The following is a 26,195-nucleotide window of genomic DNA, read 5'->3' on the forward strand; positions in this document are numbered from 1 at the left end:
GGAAGAATCACTTTTGTTGATTTGCAAATGATGTTCCTGTTGATACAACCCAGTGGGTGCATCTACATGTGTGCATTACCGTGGAGTTGACTAATTAGCTCTGTAGTAAAGCATCACCGTCTACATGTGCACCAGTTAGGACATGGTAAATTAATTAACTCTGCCATATGCCTATGGTTGAATAATTACCAGGGATCTGGGTTTCCTGTTCACCATGGAAAAACACAATAAAACCTAGATGTTCTCCTTTAAAGGAGAAAAATGCAGGAAATGGCATGTTGGCTGAGTTCCAGCTTGTATGGAGCTGGGGTGAGCAGGAGGAGGCTGGTAAAGCAGGGGGCCTTATGTAAAATTGTAAATATATCAATAAAATATTGAATTCAACTGATACCTATATATATAGTGATTTTTTTTTATCAGAGAATTTGCAATTTTTAAACAGAGAAAACCAGGATCCTTGGTTATTCTGTGCACTGAAGTGCACGTGTGGACAGTGACAGGGGCTGGCTGGGACACAAAGGTGCTAAAGTGTGGGGACTGCCTGCTGCCTAGGCCTGCACTTTAGCACTTTTGTGCCTTAGCCAGTGTCTCTGCTGCCCAGAGCCTGGGGCTGACCCCCTGCCCTGGCTCAAACAGCTGCTCCCAGGCACAGCATCTACAAGTGCACCTGGGACCGCAGCAGACTCAGGCGCTAACTGCACTGGAGTTGATCATGTCACCTTAATGGCATGTGTACGTGCACCCAGTATGTTGCTATCTTTGCAACAACAGCACACTGCTTGTTCATATTCAGTTTATGGACTACTATAGCCAGTAGGTGCACTCAGTCCCATCAAACAAATCATTAATGAAGATGTTGAACAATATCCACAGACTCCTGCGAAATTGGACTTGATACCTACTCCCAGCTAGTCATTGAACCATTAAGTGCTACCTGTTGAGCATGATGATCCAACCAGTTATTAGAGGTGCACAAAGCTTCGGTCGCTGATTGGATTCAGAGGAGATTCGGCCCAATTCAGCAGCCAAATCTCCAAATCCAATTCAAATCAACAGACCCATTAATCTCTCTGAATTGAATAGGAACTCTCTGAATTGATTTGGAGAGGTTTGACGATTCGGCCATAGACACAGCTTTATATTTTTTTCTAGGTACCTTGAGGTACCAGGCACAACTCGTGAATGCTGAGATGGTGGGGCAGATGGCACATCCCACGGGAGCGCAAAGGGGTCCCCCATGCGCTCGGCAGCCAACCCAGAAGTGGACCAGAAGTACTTCCGGTCCACTTCCAGGTCCACCACGGAGTGCACGGGTACCCCCATGGCTGATTGCCAAGTCAGGGGAGGAACGGGGGGGTCCCCCATGTGCTTGATGGCAGATGCGGAAGTGGACCGGAAATACTTCCAGTCCACTTCTGGTTCCACCACTGAGCATGCAGGGGACCCCCTCCATGCTCCCATGGGATGCTCCATCTGCCTTACCATCTTGGCATTCATTAGCTGTGCCTGGTACCTCGAGGTACATAGAAAAAACATATAAAGCTGTGTCATTGGCCGAATCGCTAATTCTCTGAATCAGAATCAAATCTTCAGACTCAGACAAATCTAATTGGGACAGTGATCCGAATCAGAGAATTGAATCACTGTCTCCCAAATCTGGCCAAATCTGAATCCAAATCAAATATTGTCTGCTTCGCACACCCCTACCAGTTAGGTATCCATCTTCCAGTACTTTAGTCTGTATTTCCTTAGGTTGTTAATGAGAATATCTAGGAGGCAGTGCCAAAAGCCTTGCTAAAGTCAAGGTATATCACATCCACTGCTCTCCTCTATCCACAGCTTGTCACCTTACTGTAGAAGGAAATCAGGTTGGTCAGGCAGGCTTGGCTTGCTCTTGGTGACTGGTTTAAACAGAGTTGTTGTCTTTGTTAGCAAGCTGTGTAAAAATGAAGCCATGTTGGTTCTTCCTGATCACCTTGTTCTCCTCTAGGTGCTTCACAATAGGTTCCTTGAGGATCTTCTTCATGATTGTCCCTGGTTTTGAGGTCAGGCTGACTGGTCTGTAATTCCCCAAATTCTGTAATTCCTCCTTTTTCCCTTTCTTAAAGATGGACATTATATTTTCCCTTTTGCAGTCATTCAGGAACTCACGTGTCCTCCATAAATTCTCAAAAAGAATAGCGAATGGCTCCAAAATTACTTGACCTAATTCCTTCAGTACCTTAGGGTGTATTTCATCCAGCCCAGCTGACTTGAAAGCATTTAACTTCTTTAAGTAATCCCTAACCTGTTCTGTTATTAGCCTAGGTTGTTTGTTTCCTTCCCTATCTTTGCTACCAACTGAACTCATCATCTGGTAGCTGCTCCTGTTTGTGAAGGTTGAAGTATTTAATGTTTTTTTTACTTCAGCCTTCTCTGCTTGATTCATAACTAGATTGCTTTCTTCATTCCATAAGGGACCTATGGTTTCTTTTTTTCACCTCTTACTTTAGACTTGTAGAACTCCTTTTCATTGCCTTTTATGTCCCTTGCCAGTTGCATCTGAAACTTCTCCCTGCATGTCCTGGTCATACTCTTATATTGTTCCTTAGTACTATGAGCAAATTTCCACTTTTTGATTTCCTCTTTGAGTTTCAACTCACTGAAGAGATTGCTTTCTAGCTAAGCTGGTGTCCTGTTGCCCCTTCTGTTCTTCCATTGTATTGGGATAGTTGCATCTGCACACTTAAGAAGGCCTCCTTAAAATACAGCCAGCTCTCCTGGACTCCTTTCCTCCACAGACTTGCCTCCCAGGGGATTTTGCCCACCAGTTCCCTGAGTTTGCCAAAATCTGCTTTTCTGAAGTCCAGTGTCCTTATTCTGCCGGTCTCCTTCCTTTCTTCCCTTAGGATCATTTTGTGATGTCACCCAAATTACCTTCCACCTTCGCGTTCTCAACCAATTCCTCCTTGTTTTCAGAAAGTTGAGAAGAGCTTCCCCACTGCTTGGCCTGTCTATCAAAGTTATCCCCAACACACTCCCAGAATTTGCTGTATTGCTTGTGCACTGATGTTTCCCTTCCCACCAGATATCTTGATAATTAAAGTCCCCTCTTGAGAACCAAGTCTTGCGATTTGGACGTTTCCTTGTGCCTCTCTGAACCAGTTAGTGTATTTCCTTGTCACCAAGACAAAGATTACCAGTGCTGATTCTACCGTGGCTCATTCAGTGAAAAGAGGCCTTCAGAGTTAATGGAAATACAGATATTATTTGTCTGGCTGCTAAGCACAACCAAATACATATAAAGGCATTAGAATAGGAGTTCTCAACCTCTCTTTCGACTCAAGACACCCGTCAGAAAATGCCAGCTCTTAGCTTTCACTCATTTTTTGACTACAGAAAAATAATAGACCAATTCTTCTATTGCAAAAAGCTCAAAAGCACCATACCATGTCACAATTGCTTTGACTATATGAATTCCTATTTGAAATTTCTGGGTTTATCTTATGAATCACGTGTCAGTATTTGTGTGCCTTACAGTACTAATACTACATGGCACCGCAGAGCACCCCACAGCACCTTGAATAAGATTTTGCAGTATCTTGGTTGAAGATCACTGTAGTAGAGGTGGCACATCGTCTGTTCCTTTGAAAGCAGGCCCCTCACTCTCTAAATTGGGGTACCCAGATACTTTCATGAGATATTTCCATAAGTGTGAGTTTCTCCATCTGCTAAATGGGGAGAACTCTTTACCTACCTTTAAATATAATACGCAATCTTTATTAAATTATGTTTGTAAAAAACTTTGAAATCCTCAGAAGAAAATACTATTTAAATACAAAGATTTATTTTTGGTAGGCAGAAAATGCTGCAGGAGCAGCAGCTGATGACTTAAGTTCCAGGGAAGGTAAGCATTCCCCCACTCCCTTCCCCTCTTCACTGAGAGGTATATCCCTGCCCCTTCCTGCCCCTCTCCATCCCTTCTGGGTCCAGAGGGGGTGCAGCTGCAGCCCTACTTTCCGACCATGTTGACAGAACAGCAGTTGGAGATTTAAGTCTCAAAGAAGGTGAACACTTAAGCAATCCTCCCACTTCCGCTTTCCTTTCCCATTCCCCCACCCATGCCTGCTGCTGCCTGTGTCTGTGCCATCCTGGGGCAAGGGGGGCTCCTGTCCCGCTCCAGCAAAGCTGCACAAGGGCTGTGCTCACCTGTGGGGAACAGACAGGGATGGGGAAATGTACCTGCCTGCTGCCATGGTCATAGGCTCAGCAAAGCCCCTGTGCAGGCCAGCTGGAGTGGGCAGGAGCTTATCTTGCCCCTGGGAGATCATGGACCCCAACAGTGACAGACAGGAGAGGAGAAGAGAAGGGCAGGGAGAGTGCTTAAGGGCTTACTTTTTTTGAGACTTACGTCCTTGGTTGCTGCTCCAGCAGCATGGTCAGAAAGGGGAGGTGTGGTTGCGCCACTGCACCCCCGCCTCTGGATCCACCCATGGACATGCATCTAGAACAGTGACTCTCAACCAAGGTGGTACAGCATCTGAGGGTACCTTGAGATCCTTTCATGGTGCCATGGAATGCCATGCAACGTTACACTGGTAAGTGTGGAAAATATGATTCACAAGATAAACCTAGCAATGTCAAATAAAAATCCATAGTGTTAAAAAAGTCTGCCCTGTTGTGGTCTTTATAAGTCCTTTGCAATAAGAAAACTGTTGTATTATTTTTCCATAGTCAAAAAATGAGTGAAAACTATGTGCTGGCATTTTCCAAGGTGTACTTTGACAAATGGTGCTTTGAATCTCAAAAGGTTGAGAACCATTGATCTGGAAAAATAAGGATATTTTTTAAAATAAGGTCAGGTTCTAACAAGTACATGGGCAATGTAATTAGGTCAAGATCTTGAGCCAAGACATTGCTGCTTCTGTGGTAAATGTTATGAAATAGATATAAAAGTTAAGATAGCTTTAGGAGATTTGTGTGTGTGCATGTGTTGGTATGCCTGCATTCATACATGTTGAATACCTGGAGAGTAGAATACCTGGAGAGGTAAGTATTTAGTTTCTCCTTTCATCTCTACTTTTAACTTTTTGCTAACCATCTTGCATTTTATCTGTAAACTCATACACTGTAACTGAACTTTAGTTTTGTTAATGTATTAAGAAGGATACTTGAGACCTCTGGTGGAGTTATTTGGTATTGTATGAAATTAGCAATGTAATTTTGAAGATGGATCATTAATTTAAAAAAAACCCAAACCCTTAATTTTTCATCTTATTTTTGAACTAGCCTGACAGCCACCTGCGGTTTAACATCTGAAGTTCTTAAATCTTTATAAGTGAAACGTATCTATAAAAAATAAAAATAAAATGGACTGCAGAAGCAAGTCTAGGCAGATTATGTTTCTTCATAATTATTCACGGAATTTTTTTTTTTAAATGGGAAATTGATTTTTCACTGGAAAAAGTTTTTTTATTATAACTGAAGTTATAACGGTGATGTAAATAACATAACAATGTTTAACCACCTGTATCTTTCCCAGTGGTCACTAATTGTATGAGAACAGCAACAATAAGGCCTCTAGTACATAAAAGAATAAATATTTAATAAAAAATAAAGAAATAGCACTATCATGTTCCCTGTTAGTTCCATCTGGACTTTGATATTTGTTCCAAGTAGACCAAGTCTGTTTATCATGCAGCAATTTTCAGCCAATACTGAGCTGGTTAGCTTTGCCACTTGCCTATCTTCTACCTGACTTCAGATTAACACAGCTAACTGCCTCTCTGCCCTGTGCATGTTACTCTGTAAGCCCCCGATAATGAACCCTTTGGCAAAAATGTCTTAGTTTTCTACTCTTCAGATTTTTAGCAAATCCCATCTTAAATCACACAAAGGAAATTTCTTTCAGTTTGACAGACTCTTCTAGCATATTCAAAGTATAGTGTATGATTGCTGAGCTTGGTGCCTGGACCCCATAGTGCAGTGATTCTCAACCAGGGTGCCTTGAGACCAGTCATGGGGTGCCACACAGTGTTAGTGCTCTTAGGTTTGCAAACATGATTCACAAGATACACCAGACTTTTCAAATAGACATCCATAGTTGTGGTCTGTCTTAAGGTTTTGCAACAAAACAAACTGCTTTATTATTTTTCTGTAGTCAAAAAAGAGTTAAAACTAAGAACTGGCTTTGTCTGGGGGTGCCTTGAGTCCATCCATGGGTGCACTGAGTCTAAAAAGGTTGAGAAACTCTACCATAGTATAATTAATGTTGGCCAGACTTTTCAGCAGGTTTGACACAAGTTTAAGGCCCCCTCTATGAATGTCACTCTGATCCCCATATCCTAATAGAGCTTGTCTCCTGGGGTACTAGGATGGAGGCAGGGGGTGGGCTTGAGCCTCTAGTCACTGCTGCACAGAGTGAGGCAGGGGCAGGACCAGGGACAGGATGCTGCTGCAAGAGGAGATGTTACCCCCAAGAACCAGAATAACCCCTCCATGGCCCTGAAAATACTGTAGTTCTGTTTGGCAAGTGAGGATCCCAAGCCCTGAATTTGGCAATGGCTGTAGGGTCAAGGAAGGGCTAACCTGGCTCTGACTGTGATATCTGACACCTTTTGTTTCACAAGTCCTGCACCTATTCTGCTTCACAGTGTTCTCCGCTCCCTGCCTGCCTTCCCATGCTTCCCTTTACTGTCTGCCCAGGACTCCCATGTCACGCACAGTGCCACTTGCAGCATGTGTCCTGTGGCTTGGCCATCCCTGTCACAGCCACCTGGGCCCATCCTTCCCATGAATGTTTTTCTATATGCCATCTAATTGATGAGACCCTTTGAAAAAACATCTGAAAAAAACTATGGGGCCTTGTCAATAAAGAAGATTGAGGCCGAAATTAAGTCTAACATTCCTTTAAATGATTGTGGCACCAATTAGCAAAGCTCAGTGCATGTACTTGAGTTGCACTGATTCAGACCAGATGCTTACATGACATCTTTCCCAGACCCAAGAAAGGGTACTGTATGCCCAAACGCTTGTGTATCATCTCTCCAAACTATTCATTTAGTTCAGTAAAAAATACTACAACCCCTCTCACCCACTTTGCTTCTCATATATTTCCTGGACCATCACAGCCAAACCAACATTGCAGTCTTGCTGAATTGGGCACCTTAATTTCCGTAGCTGATGTACCACACCAACTATTATAATCCAGAGGTGTCAAACTCATTTGGACCTGCAGACCAAATGAGTAGCCTGGGACCAGTCCATGGGACCTATGAATGAGACAGGACTGGCCCCATGGGCTGCTCCTACTGCCAGTATGCTGGATTCATCACTTGTGGCACTTGCTCAGGCTGGTCCAGAACTGTGCTACATGGTGCCTGCTCTGGCAAGATCAAGATGCAACCGGTATGCAGCGGCCCCTCTAGCCTGTCAGCATGAGTAGGGGTCTACCGAAAGTGCAATTGTGTGATTTTTTTTTTTCGTGAAAAATGTGAAATCAAGTATTTTCCATAGAAAATGACAAGCTCCACAAAAAACAGCAGGGTTGCCACAACGCAACGCAACGCAATGCAACACAACTTTACCAGCAGGCAGAGGGAAACCCTGCAATCTTGGAGCATGGGGGAAGGCATGCATGCATCTGGTGCCAGCAAGGAGCTGGGCTGGGGCTCCATGGACCCCGATCCAGCTGTTTGCTTGGGGATGACCGGAAACTGGGGCTTAATCCACTGATTATGCCTGTGGAAGCCATTAACTGGCACTTAGATTGCTTAATAACACATCAATTAATGGCTCCCATGAGCTTAATTGGGGGATTAAACCCTCCGAAATCATTACTTAATAAGTTACTATCTAAGATCCAGTTTGGGGCCATCTGGCAATCTGCAGGGAGGGGCGGGACTACTAGGGCTTCTCGGCTAATCAGGTGGAGGCCTGCCGGGTTTGGACTGTGAAAATGGCACTGGGCCCTGTGTTCTGCTTGCAAAGTTGGTGGGCAGGTACCTCAAGTTTGGTAGGTTCCCTTCTGCTCTCCCTCCCCTAGTCCTTTCTATCCCTACCACCACTCGCTGGATCCAGTGTCCACTCTAGTGATCCAGAACTGCTCTACATGTTGCACCTGCTCCAGGACTGTTCTGCACACAGCATCTATTGTGGACCAGCTTAGAGCAGGTACCACACGTGGCTTGTGTCCCAGACTGGCCATAGTGCATGCCATGTGTATTACAGTTCCAGAGCAGATGCTACGAGCTCTGGATTTGGCATGTTGGAGAGTCTTGGACTGGTCTTACTTGGGGTGAGCACGGGGGGTCAGACGATGTAACTCCATGGGCTGGATCTGGCCTGCAGGCTATATCCTTAACACCACTGCTATAATCAATAATATTAATTTGTATTTAAATAGGACCTTCCATTTGAGGACCTCAAAGCCAAAATGATCAGCATAATTCTTAATTTATTTCAGATAAATGCTGATACCACCTGCATAGGTTGCTTTCCCTTCTTTTCTGCTAGGTATTCTGTTGCTTTGCTGACAAAATATTCAAAAGTCTCTTTGAAGTGTTGAGCTATTCCAAGCTAAGAAAGTTGAGCAGAATGAACTAGCAGGATGGCATTAACTATAGTGAGCTCCTGTGAGCCATTTTATATTTGTCTTTGTCTTAGGTTCCATTTTTGGTTCATGCTGTCAAGGTAACCACCTGTCTTGTGTCCAGTTATGCCATTCTTTATACATAATACTAATCATTATCTGTAGAGAGGATGTTTTAAAAATCAGTGGGCTGGATTTTTAAAAGTTTTGGCCACTTGAGATACGTCTAACACTGTTGACAACATGCTCCTACTGCAACAGGCCCAAGCATACTCCCTCTCTCCCTCCCTCCTCTTTCTCACACAAACACACACATGCTCCAAATAGTGGTGGAGATGTTTTGGGGTCATCTCCAACAACTGCTCTCAAGACCATTGAAGACCAAGGTCTTAAGAATAGCTATACAGGGAGAAATCTGCACCAATGTAGATCTGGGTTTACAATGCGTGAGTGGAAGTGGATGTTCAGGGCATGCTTGGGAATGTCCCAACAAGGATGTGCCTTAACAGTGGTGTAGAATTATTCTCTGAGTCCTCATTAGCTTCAGGTGGAGTTGTGGATGCTCAGAATTGCCAATATATTCAGAACTGCCAGTATATATAAAAGCAGTTAGGGTCAAACTTTTTGGCAGGCATGCCACAAATTAACCCTGCATCCTTTCCAGCCACCACTCTGATCACCTTCTCCTGCCTGATCCGCTGTGCTGCATTTTTTTCTGTCCTATATTCTGCTGCGGTCTTTGTCTCCTTGTCTGCTATGTGGCGCACACACAGGCTGCCTTTGCTACTTTTGGTACACATGCCACAGGTTGGCCACCCCGTCTTAAATTCAAGCGTGAAGTCCAGTGATTCTCAAATAGAGTGCGGCAGCACCCTGAACTGGCATGGGATCCTTTTAAAGATGATGCAGGGTGACACATAATATTAGCATGGTTAGGTGTGCAAACTATATGTCTGAAAAGGCTGAGAAGCACTAACTTGGTCTTTCAATTAAAAGTCATTGTGCTTTTGAAGCATTGTTGTGGCTAGGATACTTTGTTCCATGGTAAGAAAAATTGTGCCTTTAAAGCACTACCTGTGCTAATATGATGGATTAGCAGTTTGTCCCTCTAAGTCTTTAATTTGTTCACGGGTAGTGAAGTTAAATTCCGTAGCTCTGTTTAGCCATTGAGTGGCAAAAGAATATTTCTAACATTTAAAATTAAAGTTAAACATTTTTTTACAACTTTACTTCAGCCAAACTCTATTTCTGAAATGAGTTCAGTTTTGCCTGATTTATTTATCATTGTTATCAAAATACTTTTAAAGCTCTATTAAAAGAACTGCCAGTCTGCCTGTAATGTGGCATTAAGCTGTGTTCAGTTAGCGAAAGTTGTGAGAATAGCACTTCATTAAATCAGACAAATAGATTTTATGATTGAACGGAAATGCCACTTGGTGATGGGAAATTCCTTCAATATTGAATATACAATTTTTTGAACCTACTGTTTATTAAAATTTAAGCCTGCAGCTCTGTTTTAAATTGTTCCCTCTGGGTAAATACTTAAGTGTATTACTGGCAGACAAGGTTCCTTGGGTGAATTTGATATCTTTTATTAGACCAACCCAAATGGTTGGAGAATAGTTATTAAGCAAGCTTTCGGGTTCAAAAACCCTTCGTCAGGCTCAGGAAGCTGCAGCAGTTGGCGTGTGCTCTTCCTGGATGGAATGAAAAGTAAAGAAGCCAGGGGCTGGGCTGGACTGGGCGGGGGAGTCAGTTGCCAGGCAGATTATAATGTATCAAAAATCCAATGTCTATGTTTAGTCCCTGATCTCTAGTATCCAGCAGGTTGATGAAATGGAGCTCATAGGCTCGTCTCTGGGATGTGTTGTGTAAATTTCCCTTGAGGATCAGGACTGAGAGATTGGAGAGAGAGTGGCCCTCCTGTGAGAAATGTGCCCCCACCGGTAATTGGGTGTTTCTGTCTTTGATGGATTTCCGGTGTGCGTTCATTCTGGTGCGCAGTTGTTGTCTGGTCTCTCCTACATATCTTCCATCAGGGCATTTGGTGCATTGGATGAGGTATACTACATTCCTGGAGGTGCAGCTGTATGATCCTGGGATGCTGATGGCTCGGTTGTGGGGTGTAGTAATAGTGGGGGTGGTGGAGATGTGGGGGCAGGTTTTGCATTTCTTGTCATGGCACGGTCTGGATCCTTTTGGTGTGCTCTGGGGTTGAGGAAGTTTGCTTCTGGTGATGAGGTTGGCGAGGTTCGGTGCTTGTCTGAAGGCTAGGATGGGTGGCTCTGGGAAGATCTTTTTAAGAATAGGGTCTTTTTCTAATATGGGTTGCAATTTTTTGAGGATTTTCCGTACAGGTTCAAGGGATGGGTGATAGGTCATAACCAGCGGTGTGCGATTTGTGGGTGTTTTTCTTCTGTACTGCAGCAGTTCTTCACGTGGTATCCAGGTGGCTCTTTCAAACGTGCGATCTACCTCTCTGGAGGAGTGTCCTTGCTGGGTGAAAGCCTTTTTAAGATTGGTGAGGTGGCAATCCCGGGTGTTCTCTTCAGTACAGATGCGGTGGTATCTGAGGGCTTGGCTGTATATCACTGCTTTTTTGGTGTGTTTCGGGTGATTGCTGGTTCTGTGCAGATATGTATGTTGGTCTGTGGGTTTCTTGTATACTGTGGTCTGTATTTTACCCTTCTGGATACTGATCCTTGTGTCTAAAAAGGGGATGTTGGTGTTGGAGTATTCTAAAGAAAGTCGGATGGAGGGATGGTGACTGTTGAATTTCTGGTGGAACTCAAGTAGAGATTCCAGGTTCTCACTCCAAATGATGAAGATGTCATCGATATATCGTAAGTACAGCAAGGGTTTGATGGTGCAGTTCTTGAGGAAGTCTTCTTCCAGGTGGCTCATAAAAAGGTTGGCATACTGTGGGGCCATTTTAGTGCCCATAGCTGTTCCCATCATCTGGAGGAAGTGTTGATTATTAAAAGTGAAATTGTTGTGTGTGAGGATGAAGTGTATAAGCTCAGTGATATCTTTGGGTCTGTATTCTGGGTTGTAATCTTGTTCCTGTAGATATGTAAGGCAGGCATGGATGCCATCCTGGTGTGGGATGTTGGTGTATAGGCTGGTAACGTCCATGGTGGCTAGGAGTGTGTTCCTGGGAAGGTGGTCTATGTTTTTAAGTTTCCGTAGCAAGTCTGTGGTGTCTTGGACAAAACTTGCTCTGTGGGTGACAAGCGGTTTTAGGATGGATTCAACAAAACCTGATATTTCCTCAGTTAGGGTCCCATGGTTGGATATGATAGGTCTGCCAGGGTTCCCTTGTTTGTGGATTTTAGGGAGCATGTAAAAAGTCCCTGGGTTAGGTAGCGGGGGGATCAAGGTCTGTAGTTTTTCTTGTAATCTTGGTGGAAATGATTTGATGGTATTGTTGAGTTTTTTGGTGAAAAGGGGAGTAGGATCTTCTTGTAGTTCTTTGTAGTAGGTGGTGTCAGAGAGCTGTCTGTTGGCTTCCTTTATGTAATCCTCACGGTTTAGGATGACTATGGCTCCTCCTTTATCTGCTGGTTTTATTACTATTTGGTGGTTAGATCTTAGAGATTCTATGGCCTTTTTCTCTGGTAGAGAGAGGTTGTTATGAGTCAGAGGTCAGAGTATGTAGTGTTTCTTTCAATGTCCTTCAGGGATCTGAATATGTCTGAATGGATCTGGCATACTGTATAGCTTGGCAGTACTGGTAGAAATTTAAGTTTGCAAAGGGTCTGTGCTAAAATATACAGTATGCAGTTTTTATGCCAGTGATGATTATAATATGCATAGTCCTTATTTTCACGTTAGTCATCATTGTGCCTGATCATACTATAATGCATTACTCATATTGAAATAAATACAATAAATGCCCTAAAATTGCCATTTAGCAAATAATTGTGGAGTCAGTGTTCTGAAAGGCATAAGGTTGAAAATCATTTCCACTCTAAGCATTTGTTTTTATAAATGTCTTCTACTTTTCTCTTTTTGGCCTGCAAAATCCAATATATTTTCTCTCAAAGTGACTGGAGGAAGGGGCTGTTAAAGCAAATCATCCAAACACCTTCTGAGCATCAATACTCACATTTTCCCTTTTTCTCTCCTCTGCTTCTTTCAGCCTGCAGCTTCCAAATCCCTTTGACTTTTGTTTAACTTGTATAAATGTGTGTGTTGCACTGTGAAATAGTTTTAATGTAGCTAGTGTAAGTTTGCTTAATGGACATTCTGGAGAAAAACTCCTGAACTTTATTTAGGCTTGATATTGGAAAAATCTATAAATTATCTGCCTGGATTGCAAGCAGCACAAACCTCAGTTTCTACAATAACACAGTCCTGATCCTCAAGGGAAATTTACACAACACTTCCCAGAGACGAGCCTATGAGCTCCATTTCATCAACCTGCTGGATACTAGAGATCAGGGACTAAACATAGACATTGGATTTTTGATACATTATAATCTGCCTGGCAACTGACTCCCCAGCCCAGCCCAGCCCAGCCCAGCCCCTGGCTTCTTTACTTTTCATTCCATCCAGGAAGAGCACACGCCAACTGCTGCAGCTTCCTGAGCCTGACGAAGGGTTTTTGAACCCGAAAGCTTGCTTAATAACTATTCTCCAACCATTTGGGTTGGTCTAATAAAAGATATCAAATTCACCCAAGGAACCTTGTCTGCCTATATCCTTATACCAACACGGCTACAACCTAAACCCCTGCTACATGTATTACTGTAGCAGAGTCTGTGGAATAATAGGGTATTTTAAAAAATAACAAATGAATGGCACAAAGCACATATGTTAACAGCTAATTATTGGAGTGATTCCTTTATAGAAATATGTGGGCATGTCTACAGGTGCACTTAGTGCTCATGAATAAACTCAGGAGCTTATTGCTGTGGAGTTTTTTTTCTCTTGGGCATGCCATTTGAACACGCACCCAGGAGCAATTAACTCCAGAGCAAGCAGCTCTGGAGTTCATTCAAACACAACACATGGAGCCTGGTTGGAGCATCTCTGGCTGGCAGGGTGCCCCAGGGCTCAGCTTGCCAGCCCGGGGTTGCTCAATGTGCTGTGAAGGGGCTGGTTAGGGCACGAAAGTGCTTTAGTGCAGAGTTAGCCAGCAGGCAGCTCCTGCACCGAAGGACCTTTGTGCCCCATCCAGCCGGATCAGGGTCTATACATGCGTTGCTGCCCATGAAAAATCTCCACAGCAGGGTAGTACTTGAATTTACAAGTACTACCCTGCTGTGGAGTTTATTAGTTTCTTGCACTCTAATAGGGTTGCACATGTAGATACTCAGATGTTTACTGCAGAGCTGACTAATTAGCTCCACCATAAATTTCTGGTGTAAATGTGCCCTGTTTCACCTCTGCTTATGAAAGTTACTTCTTGATAATGACAATCCATTTTAGTGAACAATTAATGTAAAAACTTTTTTTCTTAATTAAAGTTATTAAACAGGTTTTGGAGGAAAAAGCTCTTCAACTATCTTATTATCCCTGACTTTCCTGAGGAGTCCAGTTTGGATCTTGACCTGGGCGTGTAGTAGAGACTATGTTGGTTGATGATCTTGAAAGGGTAAAAGACTTATTCTTCTATTAGATGTGTACAGTGGGTGGTTGTAAATGTTATGGCCCTTGCAGGAGTACAGATAGGGCTGCTTTAACACAGTTGTATTCCTTTCTGTGGATACTTAAGTGCTGGCTAACAATGTTCTTCAGGTTTCTATGCATCATTCCCCTTAATCAGTGGTTATGGAAGCCATTAAGGTAATTAACCAATAAAAATAGAGCTGAAGTGTTGCATTTTCACTTAGGTTTGCATTTAATTCTCTTCCAGTGTGAAGACTGAAACCTAGTTTATTTTTTCAATTTTTGCACAATAGGGAGACACTAATGAGAGCAATGTGGCAGGCCAGTAGGGGGTGCTCCTGCATTGAGCCACCCAGCTCATGGCACTGGACCACCTTCCAGGCTCCGAGTGCCTCCCTGGGGGTGCCTCACATCTGGCCAACCGCTTTCCTGGGGCACACCTGCTAGCATGGGGGTAACACTGCCACCACCCAGGGATGGGCTTGATTCTGGCTCTGCGCACCTTGGGAAACACAGGCCTAGTAGCTCTCAAGGGTACTTGATTCACTTCAAGAACTTGGGATGCTTCCCTCAGTCGGAAGCGCATTTAGTGGTCTCCCTTAGTCAGCCGAACCAAGGGGACCCCAAGGCATAATCTAGACCCACTCCCAATAAGTCTCCCACACTAGATACAAAGGAGAACTTTATTGGTTACAAGGGGTAGGGTTGCAATAGGGTACAGGGTAGAGCAATATCAGAGAAATCCCATAGAGCAAACTGGCATGGCTGGGTAGCCTTTGACCATGCATCTGAGTTACTGCAAGCTATATATCTAGTTAGATCTCAGGTAGCTTACTCATAGGTATCATCCAGAGGCAGGTGGAAATTCCCTCTGGAGGCAGGCAGTTCCTTGATCATGAGTTTTGAGAGAGAGAGCAAGTCTCAGATGTTCCAGCTCTTCTCTCTGAGTCTCCCTCGTGGCTGCTGCCCCCTCCTCCTGGGCAGTCCTTAACTTATATAGCCCTTGTGACCTCATTTACCTGGCCCAATGGAGACCAGCACCTGTTGGCTGTCAGCCAACCAATTTTAAAATGCATCACTAGTTGCAGGGCAGACTGGCAGTTCCTAGCTCTCCAGGGAACCCAGGCCCCTCACCCAGGTATGTGATGCCAGTCACGTAGGCAGAGCGAGTAGGTTTCCCCCCTCCCTCAGGAATGTATCCAGCTCAGTTTACCTAAAGAGATAGGGGAAGGTGTGTATCCTCTGCTGGCTCCATCTTAACCAAATTGTCATAGAGCAGAGTTTTTGGGGAGAAACAGAGGTGGCCATCTGCCACAAGCAACATGGCTCAGATACCATCCAGGAAAGACTGAGGAGATTTTGCTGGATAGAGGGAAACCACGGACAAAATATCGGACATTATGGCAGGCATCCTCCCATGTTGAGTAGCATGGAACCCATGTTGAAGTCAGTGGCATACATATGCCCTTTGTCACCTACGTTTGTATCTTGGGGGTCTACTTACATTTCTAACTTCTTTTTGATTATCAAGGCTAATCAAATTAGCTCTTTGTCAATTTGTGTGAAGCCAAGAGATTACAAACATCTCTCTCCTTATTATCATTGTTTGTTGCTTGCATTGCAGTACTACTAAGAGCTCCAGTGTTGGAATAGGATACATTATATGTGGCACTATAAAAATGCAGGAAGAAAAAAAAACACTAAAAAAAATCCGCAGACTTGTTCCATAGAGCTCCTGGTTTATGTAAGTAGTATTAGGCCTTTCACTAAAGGTGAACACCTAAGTCCGGGGGACTGCCAAGGGGGGCGGTACGTGTACCCCCGGAGGTACTTGGTAAGGGACTGGGGGTATGCGTGAGCAGGTGAGGACGGAGCACTGCCACCCTGCACTGCTGTCTCCCAAGAGCAGGGGCGGGGGGTGGCAAGGGCAGCGGTTCCCCTCTGTGGGCCAGAGAGGTGCTGCCTGGCTGGCCGGCCAGACACAAGGGGGGCATGGGGTGGGAGCTTGCATGTGGTAGTAGCTGCCATCCACCACCCCGCGCTGCTGCCACCTGCAACCCCATGAGAGCCATAGCTTCTCATGTAGATGCTTCTGGTGGGATGGGTTTTATAACTAGAACATTAAAACAAATGGTTTAAAGTTGTTCTGTAATAATTGAATGGAGGGGAAGGGATGCAAGGAGGGTTAGATTTTGTATCCGTGTCATAGTTCAAAATGATAGGCCTCTGAATGCTTAAGTTCTAAGATGAAATACTGATTAGTAGCTGTTAAATGGCCCTCCCCTTCTTCACACTAGAGAGCAGCGTAGACTGACATAACTCATATTCTTTATCTCCATTACTATTTTTGAAAGGCCATTTCCCAAACCACCCTACTATCCTTTCTCTATACCTGTTCCAGTTTGAATTTATCTTTTTTGAGCCTAAGTTTCCAGAGCTGTACACAGCACCTTAAATAAGTTCTTACTAATGCCTTATACCAGTGGTCACCAACCAGTGGATCTCAATCCACTGGTAGATCTCGGAGCCTCTTGCAGTAGATCTCAGAGCCTCTTGAAGTCTATCCTAGGCTGGGGTGTGGGGCTTAGTGCCCGTGTTCATGCATATGTGTGCCTTAGGCCAGCAAGTCAGTCCATGGGGAGGGGAGGGATGGGGGCTAGATTGAGGCCCCCATGGTGAGGCCCAGAGGCAGGAGCAGGGGTAAATTGTGTGGGGCCCCAGCTGGGTGGGACTTACCTGCTGGGGAGGCGTGCCCCCAGATAATTTTGTCTCCCTCTGCTTCAATCAACTCCCCCCTACTTCCCTTCACACAGACTTACCTGCTAGGTGGGGGGAATTGTGGTGGTGCAAGGTAGATCTTGGGTTGCTTTTAAATGCCAAAGGTGATCTCATACTTTAAAAGGTTGGAGACAACTGCTTTATACTGATACTTAATGATACTCATACTTCCTAGTCTCTGTTAAAAAACCCACCCTGCCTAATATGCCTTTTTCATGGCCACATCACCCTGGCAGCACATGGTCAATCAGTCCTATTGTCAGTCAATACACTTATGTCCCTCTCATCCCCTGTTTCTTCCAGTCTAAGCATGACCCTACACTTTGCAAATAGCTAAAACGCAAATTAGTAAACTAATTAGATCTTACAGTGGTATATATGTCATACGAAGGCCAATCCTTAGCTGATGTAAATGAGTAACATTTCAGTGACTGTGGTGGAAATTCTCCCAACTGACATCAGCAGAGGTTCTGTCCTGGTCTGTTTAGCTATGCATCAAAAGTCTGTGAGATTTTTTTCTAATGTTTTCAGCCTCATAGTTTGCAGTGGATCTTCTGAGTATGACAGATAAAAACTTCCCCTTCCACAAGTTTTGGGTTTGTGTAGCTCTGCTAATTTCAGATGAGTTGTTGCCATTTTACAGCAGTGTAAATCAGAGGAGAACTGGACCCAGTGTGCATTCATGGGTGTGTTTTATAGTGCTATTTTAAAACTCAATGTGCCCACCTGATCCATCATAATGTTTTAGGTTAAATAACATATACAGCAACCAGAAAAACAATATCCAAATATGATTACAAATGAAGTATTAAGAGTTTTTTTTTTACTATGTCTATAGGTTTTGTTTTCATGTTGACTGTCCAAAGTGAAAAGGAATATGAAAGAACCTGTGGAAGCATATTTGATGCATAAAACATTTTGCCCCTTGCATATTTTCTGGACTATCAGGGCTGCATTATCACCTGAAAATTACAAGGAACATGAACACACTTTTGAATTTCTTACATTATTTCCTCCACCTTTCCCTTCCTTTGTGAACTGCCCCATCAGGTATCTTGTGATATCATGTGCAACATAGGTCTTTGGGCACATCAACACAAGATATTTACTGTGTAGTAGACTGATTAGTTACGTAGTAAAGGTTTCAGCGTTTACACGTGCACCCCTATTAGGCTGGAGTAAACTAATTTACTCCACAGCAGGATAGTACTAGTAAAGAAAAGTAGTGTCCTGCTGTAGAGTAAGAAACTCCACAGCAACACGCATGTAGATGCTGGAGGGGCTGGCTAGAGCACGAGGACACTTCAGTGCAGGCTCTGTCTACCGGCTAGCCCTGAGGTGAAGTACCTTCATGCCCCAGCCAGTCCCTCCACAGGATGTTGAGCCAGGGGCAGCTACGCAACCCTGGCTTAGCGTGCTATGATCCTGGGTGCATGTGCAGATGCACTCCTGACTGCAATAAGCTCTGGAGCTTATTGCTACATATTAATAGACACATGTAGATGCTCCCTTTTTGTATTTTATATATCCACATATACATATAAAATAAGACTACAGAACAGTTTGTTTAGGGTGCAGTGCTGATAAAAAAACCCCAGACTTTTCTTAACTTTATTTACTAGCTCTGCTTTTTGGTGATAAGTCTGTTATTATAGTGTAAAGCACATTGGACAATGACATAGTGTATGAAAGTTATTAGCAGATAGAAACTTTTTGGCTAGAACTGTGCAAAATCAGTTATGCTAATTAAAATATTAGGAAGGACTTTTCCATTGTTTTGATAAATGTAAGGCACCTAATTATAAAATCTGCTGCTGGCTTTTGTAGATCATTTTTATCTTTAAATTCGAATCATTCTCTTTTCCTTTGTCCAACCACTTCCACAAGTGCTACGTGTATGATGCAGGAAAAATGAATTCTTAGAGTATTCAAATATATTTGTGCATCAAAGGTAACACAAATATATTTTCTTTTTAGGGCACTGGTTCTCTTTATTTTGCATCTTTTACAACACCGGACACATGGATGGCATTTACTAAATAATGTGACATCAGCCCATGTTACAGAACTTGCTCATTTTAAAGCAGTATGCATGATAAATATTTCTAATTCTATGCCAGAAGAACCTAAAGAATATTAGTGATTTGTTGGGCTGACCTTGAGCTTTCATTTGACAAGTGCTGCCCAACATAATTTTTTAATGTACCTAACAGCAAGATTTTTTTATAACCAGAGCGCTCTCCTGCTTTCCCTTGAACCACATACCATCATGTGTGGAAATCTAATTAACATCAACTAAAAGCCTGGAACATGTCGTACCTGATTATCATTTGCACTAAAGCCCTTTTACTCCAATTTGGCAGAGCAAAGCAGCCACTGTATTGTGTGTAAATTACCTCTCTCTTCAGTTTAAGAATAAAGTGAGTCTACAGGCAATTTGCATGCACTTTACAGACCTCTTCCACTGCTCTAGCACTGTAAAGTGGCCATTATGTAAATAAGAATCAAGCCCTTTCTCTCCTGTTTTTAATATATTATATGAGGTGCTGAGAATTTCCTGTTACTGCTGAGGCTAGATGCTTTCTTCTGTGACCATCAAAGGGATTTGACGGCTCTAGATACTGACACTGGTGTCCCCCTCCTCTGTCTCCCCTCCTGCTTTTTTATTAATCATTAGTTTTCAGTGAAGTTCCATGGATAAGGTTACAAGGAAGACTAGACTGAATGGAGAAAAAGAGGAAGCTGAAGGCATAGCAGTAAGAGACTGGCCCCTTGTGGTGTAAGGGCAGAACTGCAAAGAGAAATATGTTATTTTGATAGTTCAGGGTCCCAGGATGACCTTGTTACACGTGTAAGCACTGCATTAAATGCACACATTGGAATGGGTACTTCTTACCTACTTTTAGTTCTTTGTGAGCCAATGCAATATTCTTTTTTAATTTAATGTCAGTTTTTGTCATTTATGATGAGATTCCTGGAAAAGGAGACTTACAAATGAAACTGGTATGCAGCAACTAAGAATGGTTTCATGATCACACCCAGCATTAGTGGACTCAGTACTGAGCCCCCAGTTATACTCTTAATTGCATGTACACATCTTTATTCGAAATCAGTAGGATTTACACATAAGCAACTAGCAGGATAAACAGGTTTGATTTCCAAGTCTGTTTTTGACATGCCCTTGGTAGCATTTTATTCAATGATTCTCTTCCCTCCACCCCCCTTGCCCCCCCTTAGACCACTTCGTAAGGCAGTGCTATACCAGTGACCAGTAGCCAACACCTGGCTATTTTGCATTTCTGAAAGGTTCTCCCACTTTTTATTTTATGTATGTCAGATACCAGATGGGATGGGCGTGGGAGGGGATGGGATTTTTTTAATTTTGATTAAATGTGTTGGGGTTGATGGAAAGTTACAAGGTATTTGTTGGTTGGGTACTCATTGATTATTGTATGTTCAATGCTAAAAGGGGTTTACAGGTAATGGAGTAGATGTTTCTTGTCTCCTTGCTTTTTTAAAAAAAAAGAACGATAAAAACAAAATATTTTGATATTTAATTCTGGAGTACAGCTGAGTCGGTTCTAGTGGCTGTATTTAATTACAACTATGACTCACCTTGGTTTATTATATAAGTGATGTATTTTATGTGTATAAAATATTAACTACAGTTAATTTTCTTTGAATTCCATATTCACCCCTTTTTTTGAGCTTTTTTAATGCAAATTTGACATTTCTTCTTAAACATCAGTTGCAAAGGAAGCACAAAATCGATATATTACATAGTGATTTGTTACATTGCAATCCATTGTACACAGTTTATTGTACAGTGTTTTGTGATACTTAGTAAGAACAAGGCTCTACAGAAATAATTTTGGTAGCTTCCGCCATTTGAATTCAATAAAGGATTTTCTTTTGCAGCATAGATTATTCAATAGTATGCTTTTCCATGTAATTTTGCAATTCATTTTCATGTAAAACAAAATAACAAGAACAACAAAACTCTTTAAGTATGCTGCCTCAGATTTAAGGACTATACAAGCAAAGTATTGATTTCCATCAATGCATTGCTAAAATTTTAAAAAGCCCTCTCAAAAATTTTCCATTGCCTTTAGAAAGACCATAAGAGATGGCATACCAGGTCCATCCAGCTCTGTATTCTGTATCTCATAGACCTGGCGGATGTTGTTTTAACTGCACAACGGTGACATCACGTGATGCAAGTGGCTTCATATACAAAGGGAAGGCTGTCCGAAGCAGGAAAAAATGCAATGTGCAAGCTTGTGTTGCTGGCGTTTGCCAGCTGGGGGCCCCAGTTGTTCAGAGGGCTGAAAACCTGCTCTTGTCCCTTTGTCTTGGCCCCACGGCACCTGGGGAACAACTGTGCAGCGGTCAGGGAAAGACCTGGCATGGCTCATCAGGTCCTGCGTAACTTGAGCTTGGTAGAAGTGGGGAATGCCCCCTGCTTCCTCTACAGTTGTGCAAGGGTTGGGCAAAGACCCAGTGCAGCTTGTCCTGTCCTGGATTCTCCAGGCTGAATTGACCGGGGCAGAAGGAGAATGCTTCCCTACCCCCTGCACAACTCTGCAAGGGGCAGGGAAAGACCTGGCTTGCAAGGAAGTGGGGTGAGGATTCAAGGGCAGCAGCTGTGAGCATACCTCCGGTTTACCCACCCCTGTGGGAGGCTGTGGACTTCATTAGACAGCCCAAATTGGTTCTCTGGGAACCAGGGGGGAGGGGGGAGCAGTGCACCTTGGGATATGGGACAACCCTGTAAACCCCTATCATCTGACATGTAACTTGCCACACATTCATCTCCTAGAAAGACAGTCCTTGCCTATTCAAATCCCTGCACCTGGGCTTTCTCAACAGGGCTGACTGTTTTCTCTTGAAGGGACAGCCAGACTTTTACACCCTCCCTCAGGAAATGTGCCAATTGGCAACAGCCTGTTTATTGTATTGATATTTTATGTGTTTTTTTTGGTGCTACTTTGTTTTGCAAAAGGTGTTTTATTAAATAAGTTAGCATGTGGTAATCAATATAGTTAGTAGGGTTTACCAACCAATTTTACAAGTCTGTTTAGTTGTCTAAAACTCTTCTTGGATATTGTAGTTAAGTTTTTAAAATTGTGGTCTCCATCCTGGAAAGCTTTATATGCATACTTAATTTTCTTTGTAGAAGTAGTCCTGTTGACTTCAGTTTCTAAAAGGATAAAACCCTAAGATGTTGCCTTGCCTTAGTTTTCATGCTATCCCAAAATAACTCTTATTTCTTCTTTTCCTGCTAGATTCTCCTGGAGCCAGGAGTAATTCAGGATGTACTGGCAGCTGGGAGCCACCTACAGCTGCTGGAGCTCCTCAGCTTATGTTCTCACTATCTTGTCCAGGTAGGTCTATCTTATTATCTGGCTTTTTCCATTTGATTATTCTGCAAATCCAACCTCTTAATTTTGAATTATTTATCGGAAATGTTATGAGACTAGCATACTATCTCAGTATATGGTCAATGTGATTTAATACACGATTCCCAGACTAACAGACAACTGTTTACCTTCAGAAATTTCCTGGGACCCATTCATCATCTACCTTTGAACTGACAAGCAGAAATGTAGGGGGAACAGTGGAACACTAATCATGGTTTCATGGGACAAAGTTTGGGAGCCACTAGGTTGTGAGATGAGGCAATGGATTGGAAGTCAGGACATCTGAATCCTGGCTATGATGCTGACCTGTTATAAGTTTATAGTGGGAACTTCTAGTCCTTTGTTTTGTCCCTTTAAGTGTTTGAGGGTGTTCTAGTGGTTAAGGCACTTGGGCGTCCTGGGTTCAATACCCTACTCTGCTTCAGAATTCCTGTGTGATTTCTCAAGTCATATAGCCTCTCTGAGCCTTAATTTCCCATCTGTAATGTGGCTGTATTAGTTTTTCCCTGTCTCACAGTGCTATTGGGAGGATAAATATATTAAATGTTGTGAGTAGCTTAGACATTGCAGGGGGGAGGGGGAATATAAATATAAAATATATATTTTGAGCTCTTTGGAGCAGGGACTTTCTCTGCACCTTTGTACAAGACTTATTAATGTGGGAATGGCCATCAATAGGTGAGTGTGCATGGGCATGTGAAAGAGTTACTTCAGGATAAAGGAGGGTGGGGCTTTGCAGTGTGTTAGCCCCTGTGCGCACACTTCCCCCAAGGCAAATGAAAGCTAGCTCATGGTGGTATAACCCTCAGTAAAAGGGGGTCAAGCTACTGTGAGTCAGGTGCTGTTTTTCTTGGGTCAGGAGAGTGCACATGGGCATTTACCTTGGAGCAGTCGGTGTGCTGTAAAGCCCTTCCGTCTGTCTGCACTTTGACAAGGTTTATTTCACCTTAATTCATCTCATTAGTTGCCATCCTGCTGCACCATTTGTTGATGAAAAAACTCTCAATAAAGTCATAGTGTTTTGGGTGTGGCCGTTGTGTAACATGGCACTGTCCAGCTGGCAGTCGGCAGAGTGAAGGTTAATCTGAAGCCTCTCTGCTCCCATGTGGCTACCATTTCCCCTATTGCTCTGGGCACAGCAGCAGCCAGGGGATCCAGGCTACCCTTCCAGCTTTCTCTTTCTCTGCCTGCCCCAGGGGCCAGTGCATGACCATGTGATGTGGTGTAGTTGGGGAGCCTGTGACTGGTGAACTGGGGGAGAGGACACCTACCCCATGCATACAATACAGTAGGCAGGGGATTATGCACACATGCTGCACAGGGAGGGTGTTTGGGGATGCCTGCCTACACGTGCAGTACAAGTGTGGTGTTGGGCCCGTCCACCTGTCTGTATGGTGCAGCAGGGGTGCTCACGGAGGGATGGCCTGTGGGGCCCGGTGACTCACACTGTTGCAAGGTGTGTAGCCCCCAATGGTACGACTTGTGTAGGTTACGGTTCCTGATAACCCAGAAATTGGACAGCCCTAGTGTGACAAAAAGGGTTCAGTTCTTTTTGAATAATAAGTGGCAGAAATTCATGAAAACATCAGTTCAGCATTTACGAACATCCTGTGAAATGAACAGTAGCAATGAACCCAACCTTGTAGAAATCCCAGTGAGCAAGACTGGGACCAACAAGGTAGATTATTCTCTCCCTTAGGACCCAATCAGAAATTGGACAGCCCTAGTGTGACAAAAAGGGTTCAGTTCTTTTTGAATAATAAGTGGCAGAAATTCATGAAAACATCAGTTCAGCATTTACGAACATCCTGTGAAATGAACAGTAGCAATGAACCCAACCTTGTAGAAATCCCAGTGAGCAAGACTGGGACCAACAAGGTAGATTATTCTCTCCCTTAGGACCCAATCCAGATCCTGCTACCAGCCTCTCTTTTGAGTTACTCTCCTAAGCAGAGTCAGATTTATTCTTTAAAATTATATGTACAAAAGTAAATGGGACTGAAGCTCAGAATTTTAGAAAAACTAGGACAAAATTGTTTTCTGAGAGCGCCCTGAAATGTCTTCTAAATATTTTGGGTAAGGTTTTCAGTTACCATAACTCAGTGACTCTCCATGGAAATCAGTGGGATGGCTTCAATTTATATCAGCTCAGAATCGGGCTCTTTTTTTAGTATATTATTGTGCTAAATTCCCATTTGGCAAATGAATCTGTGGAAACAGATTTGTACACCTCCATAAAGTCTGACTGAATCAGCACTCTCATTAGTCCCTATATAGTGTGGAATTCAATGCAACTAAAGCTATCTGGAGTTGCTTTTATTATTAAGTCCTCTTTCCTAGAGACTGACAAGATCCATTACATACTATTGTATAGAGAATTCCCCACATCCAAATTAATTTTACTAAATGTCTGTTTAAGGTCCACAGAACACAGATTGTTTTAGAAAATATGTATTCCTGTGTATGGCGAGTAACATATAAAACAATTAGTCAAACAAAGCTACCTTAAAAACATTAATCCCTGCTGCAGCTGTGACTCCAGGAGGCTCTCCCTGCTTGATTCCACAGGCTGTGAAGCAGTGCTGTGGGGAATAATCCTTCCCCACATTTGCCTTCTTTCTAATGTTGCTTGTGGGTCTCTGGGTAATGCGCTGTTCTTGGTTTACTGTGCTGTGAGCTTTCTTTCTTTCTGTTCTGACTTGTTGAGATGTCATGGGCTTAGCTCAGCACAGCCTAAGGAGATGCATTATATTGAATATATTTGTAATTTATTCTTGCTGTAATGCTGATGCAGAGCTTTTGCTTATTAGGATTTTCTGTGACTTTTTGGGTTGGGCCTAGCATAGCCCACTTGAGGTTGTTTTTAATCTAGCTTTTCTTGTTTCTCCCAAGATGTTCTAAATCCTTGTCAACTTTGGCATTTAGGATTAACTGTTTCTCACCCTATGTCTTCCACATGAATTTAGACCCTGTCACACTCCCATAGATATTGATAGGACGTTTTCTGCTGCCTGAACTAGGAATTAGACTGCGCCATTTTTTTTCCTCCAGGAAGAGGCAAACGGTTAATGGGAGAAATACCAAAGAAAAATGTGTTGATCTGCTTTTCTGCTCTTATACCAGTACAGACCAGGACAATTCCATAAAGCTGAGTGGAGATATCCCATTTGCCAGTGTGAGTAAGAGGAGAATGTGGCCTTAAATGCACTGCAGTTCATTTTCTTTAAGATGGATTAGATTCATTTAAGTTTAAGGTAGATGCTATTTCTCTTAGAATGACCATCTTAGAGCAGCTTACTGACTCTGTTGATAAATCTCAGAAAGATTTTGATAACAAATTGCCTGAATCACAAACACAATTCAAGAGCACTGAAAAGAATTTCTGATTAAAGATTCTTAGACAGAAAACTGTAAGACTTTGGATATTTTTGCAAAATCCTTGTATAATATCCATACCCAAGAAATCTGTGGGAACACAATCAAATTGAGTTTTTATATAAACTTTTCTGATATACTGGTTACTAAATTTCACATATTAACAAATCCTCTAGCATGCCTAGTCTTGATTCCATGTTTTTACTTGAAATCTTTTTGCTAATTTAGAGTAGAAAATTGATTATGAAAGAATCAATGATAAAGTTTAGAGGTCTAAGGAGAGTAGGCTATTAAATGATAAAAGTCTGCATTTCTCTTTACAGGGGAGCAAAAGGAGTCAGGCATGACATGTTTTAAAATCACAATTTCAGGGTCTTGTTATCCATGTTGAATTCTTGAATTTTGCATTGTCCAGCTTCCTTGTTAATGGATCTCCCACT

At 42.9% G+C, this 26,195-nt stretch overlaps 1 protein-coding gene across 18 annotated transcripts in view; it reads left to right on the forward strand.

Moving 5' to 3' along the window:
* Positions 1–26,195, forward strand: part of KLHL32 (kelch like family member 32) — a 317,145-nt gene that overhangs the window by 198,765 nt on the left and 92,185 nt on the right. For all 18 annotated transcript variants that reach the window (XR_003095601.1, XR_003095602.1, XM_006030043.2 and 15 more), the window contains one exon: positions 22,246–22,344. Coding sequence is in view for 16 of the 18 variants with exons in the window: in XM_006030043.2 (XP_006030105.1) it covers positions 22,246–22,344 (99 nt within the window). In the remaining 2 variants the exon portion in view is untranslated. The remainder of the gene's footprint in view (positions 1–22,245; positions 22,345–26,195) is intronic.

Source organism: Alligator sinensis, unplaced genomic scaffold (assembly GCF_000455745.1).
Source record: "Alligator sinensis unplaced genomic scaffold, ASM45574v1 scaffold145_1, whole genome shotgun sequence".
In the NCBI taxonomy this organism is placed as follows: Eukaryota; Metazoa; Chordata; order Crocodylia; family Alligatoridae; genus Alligator; species Alligator sinensis.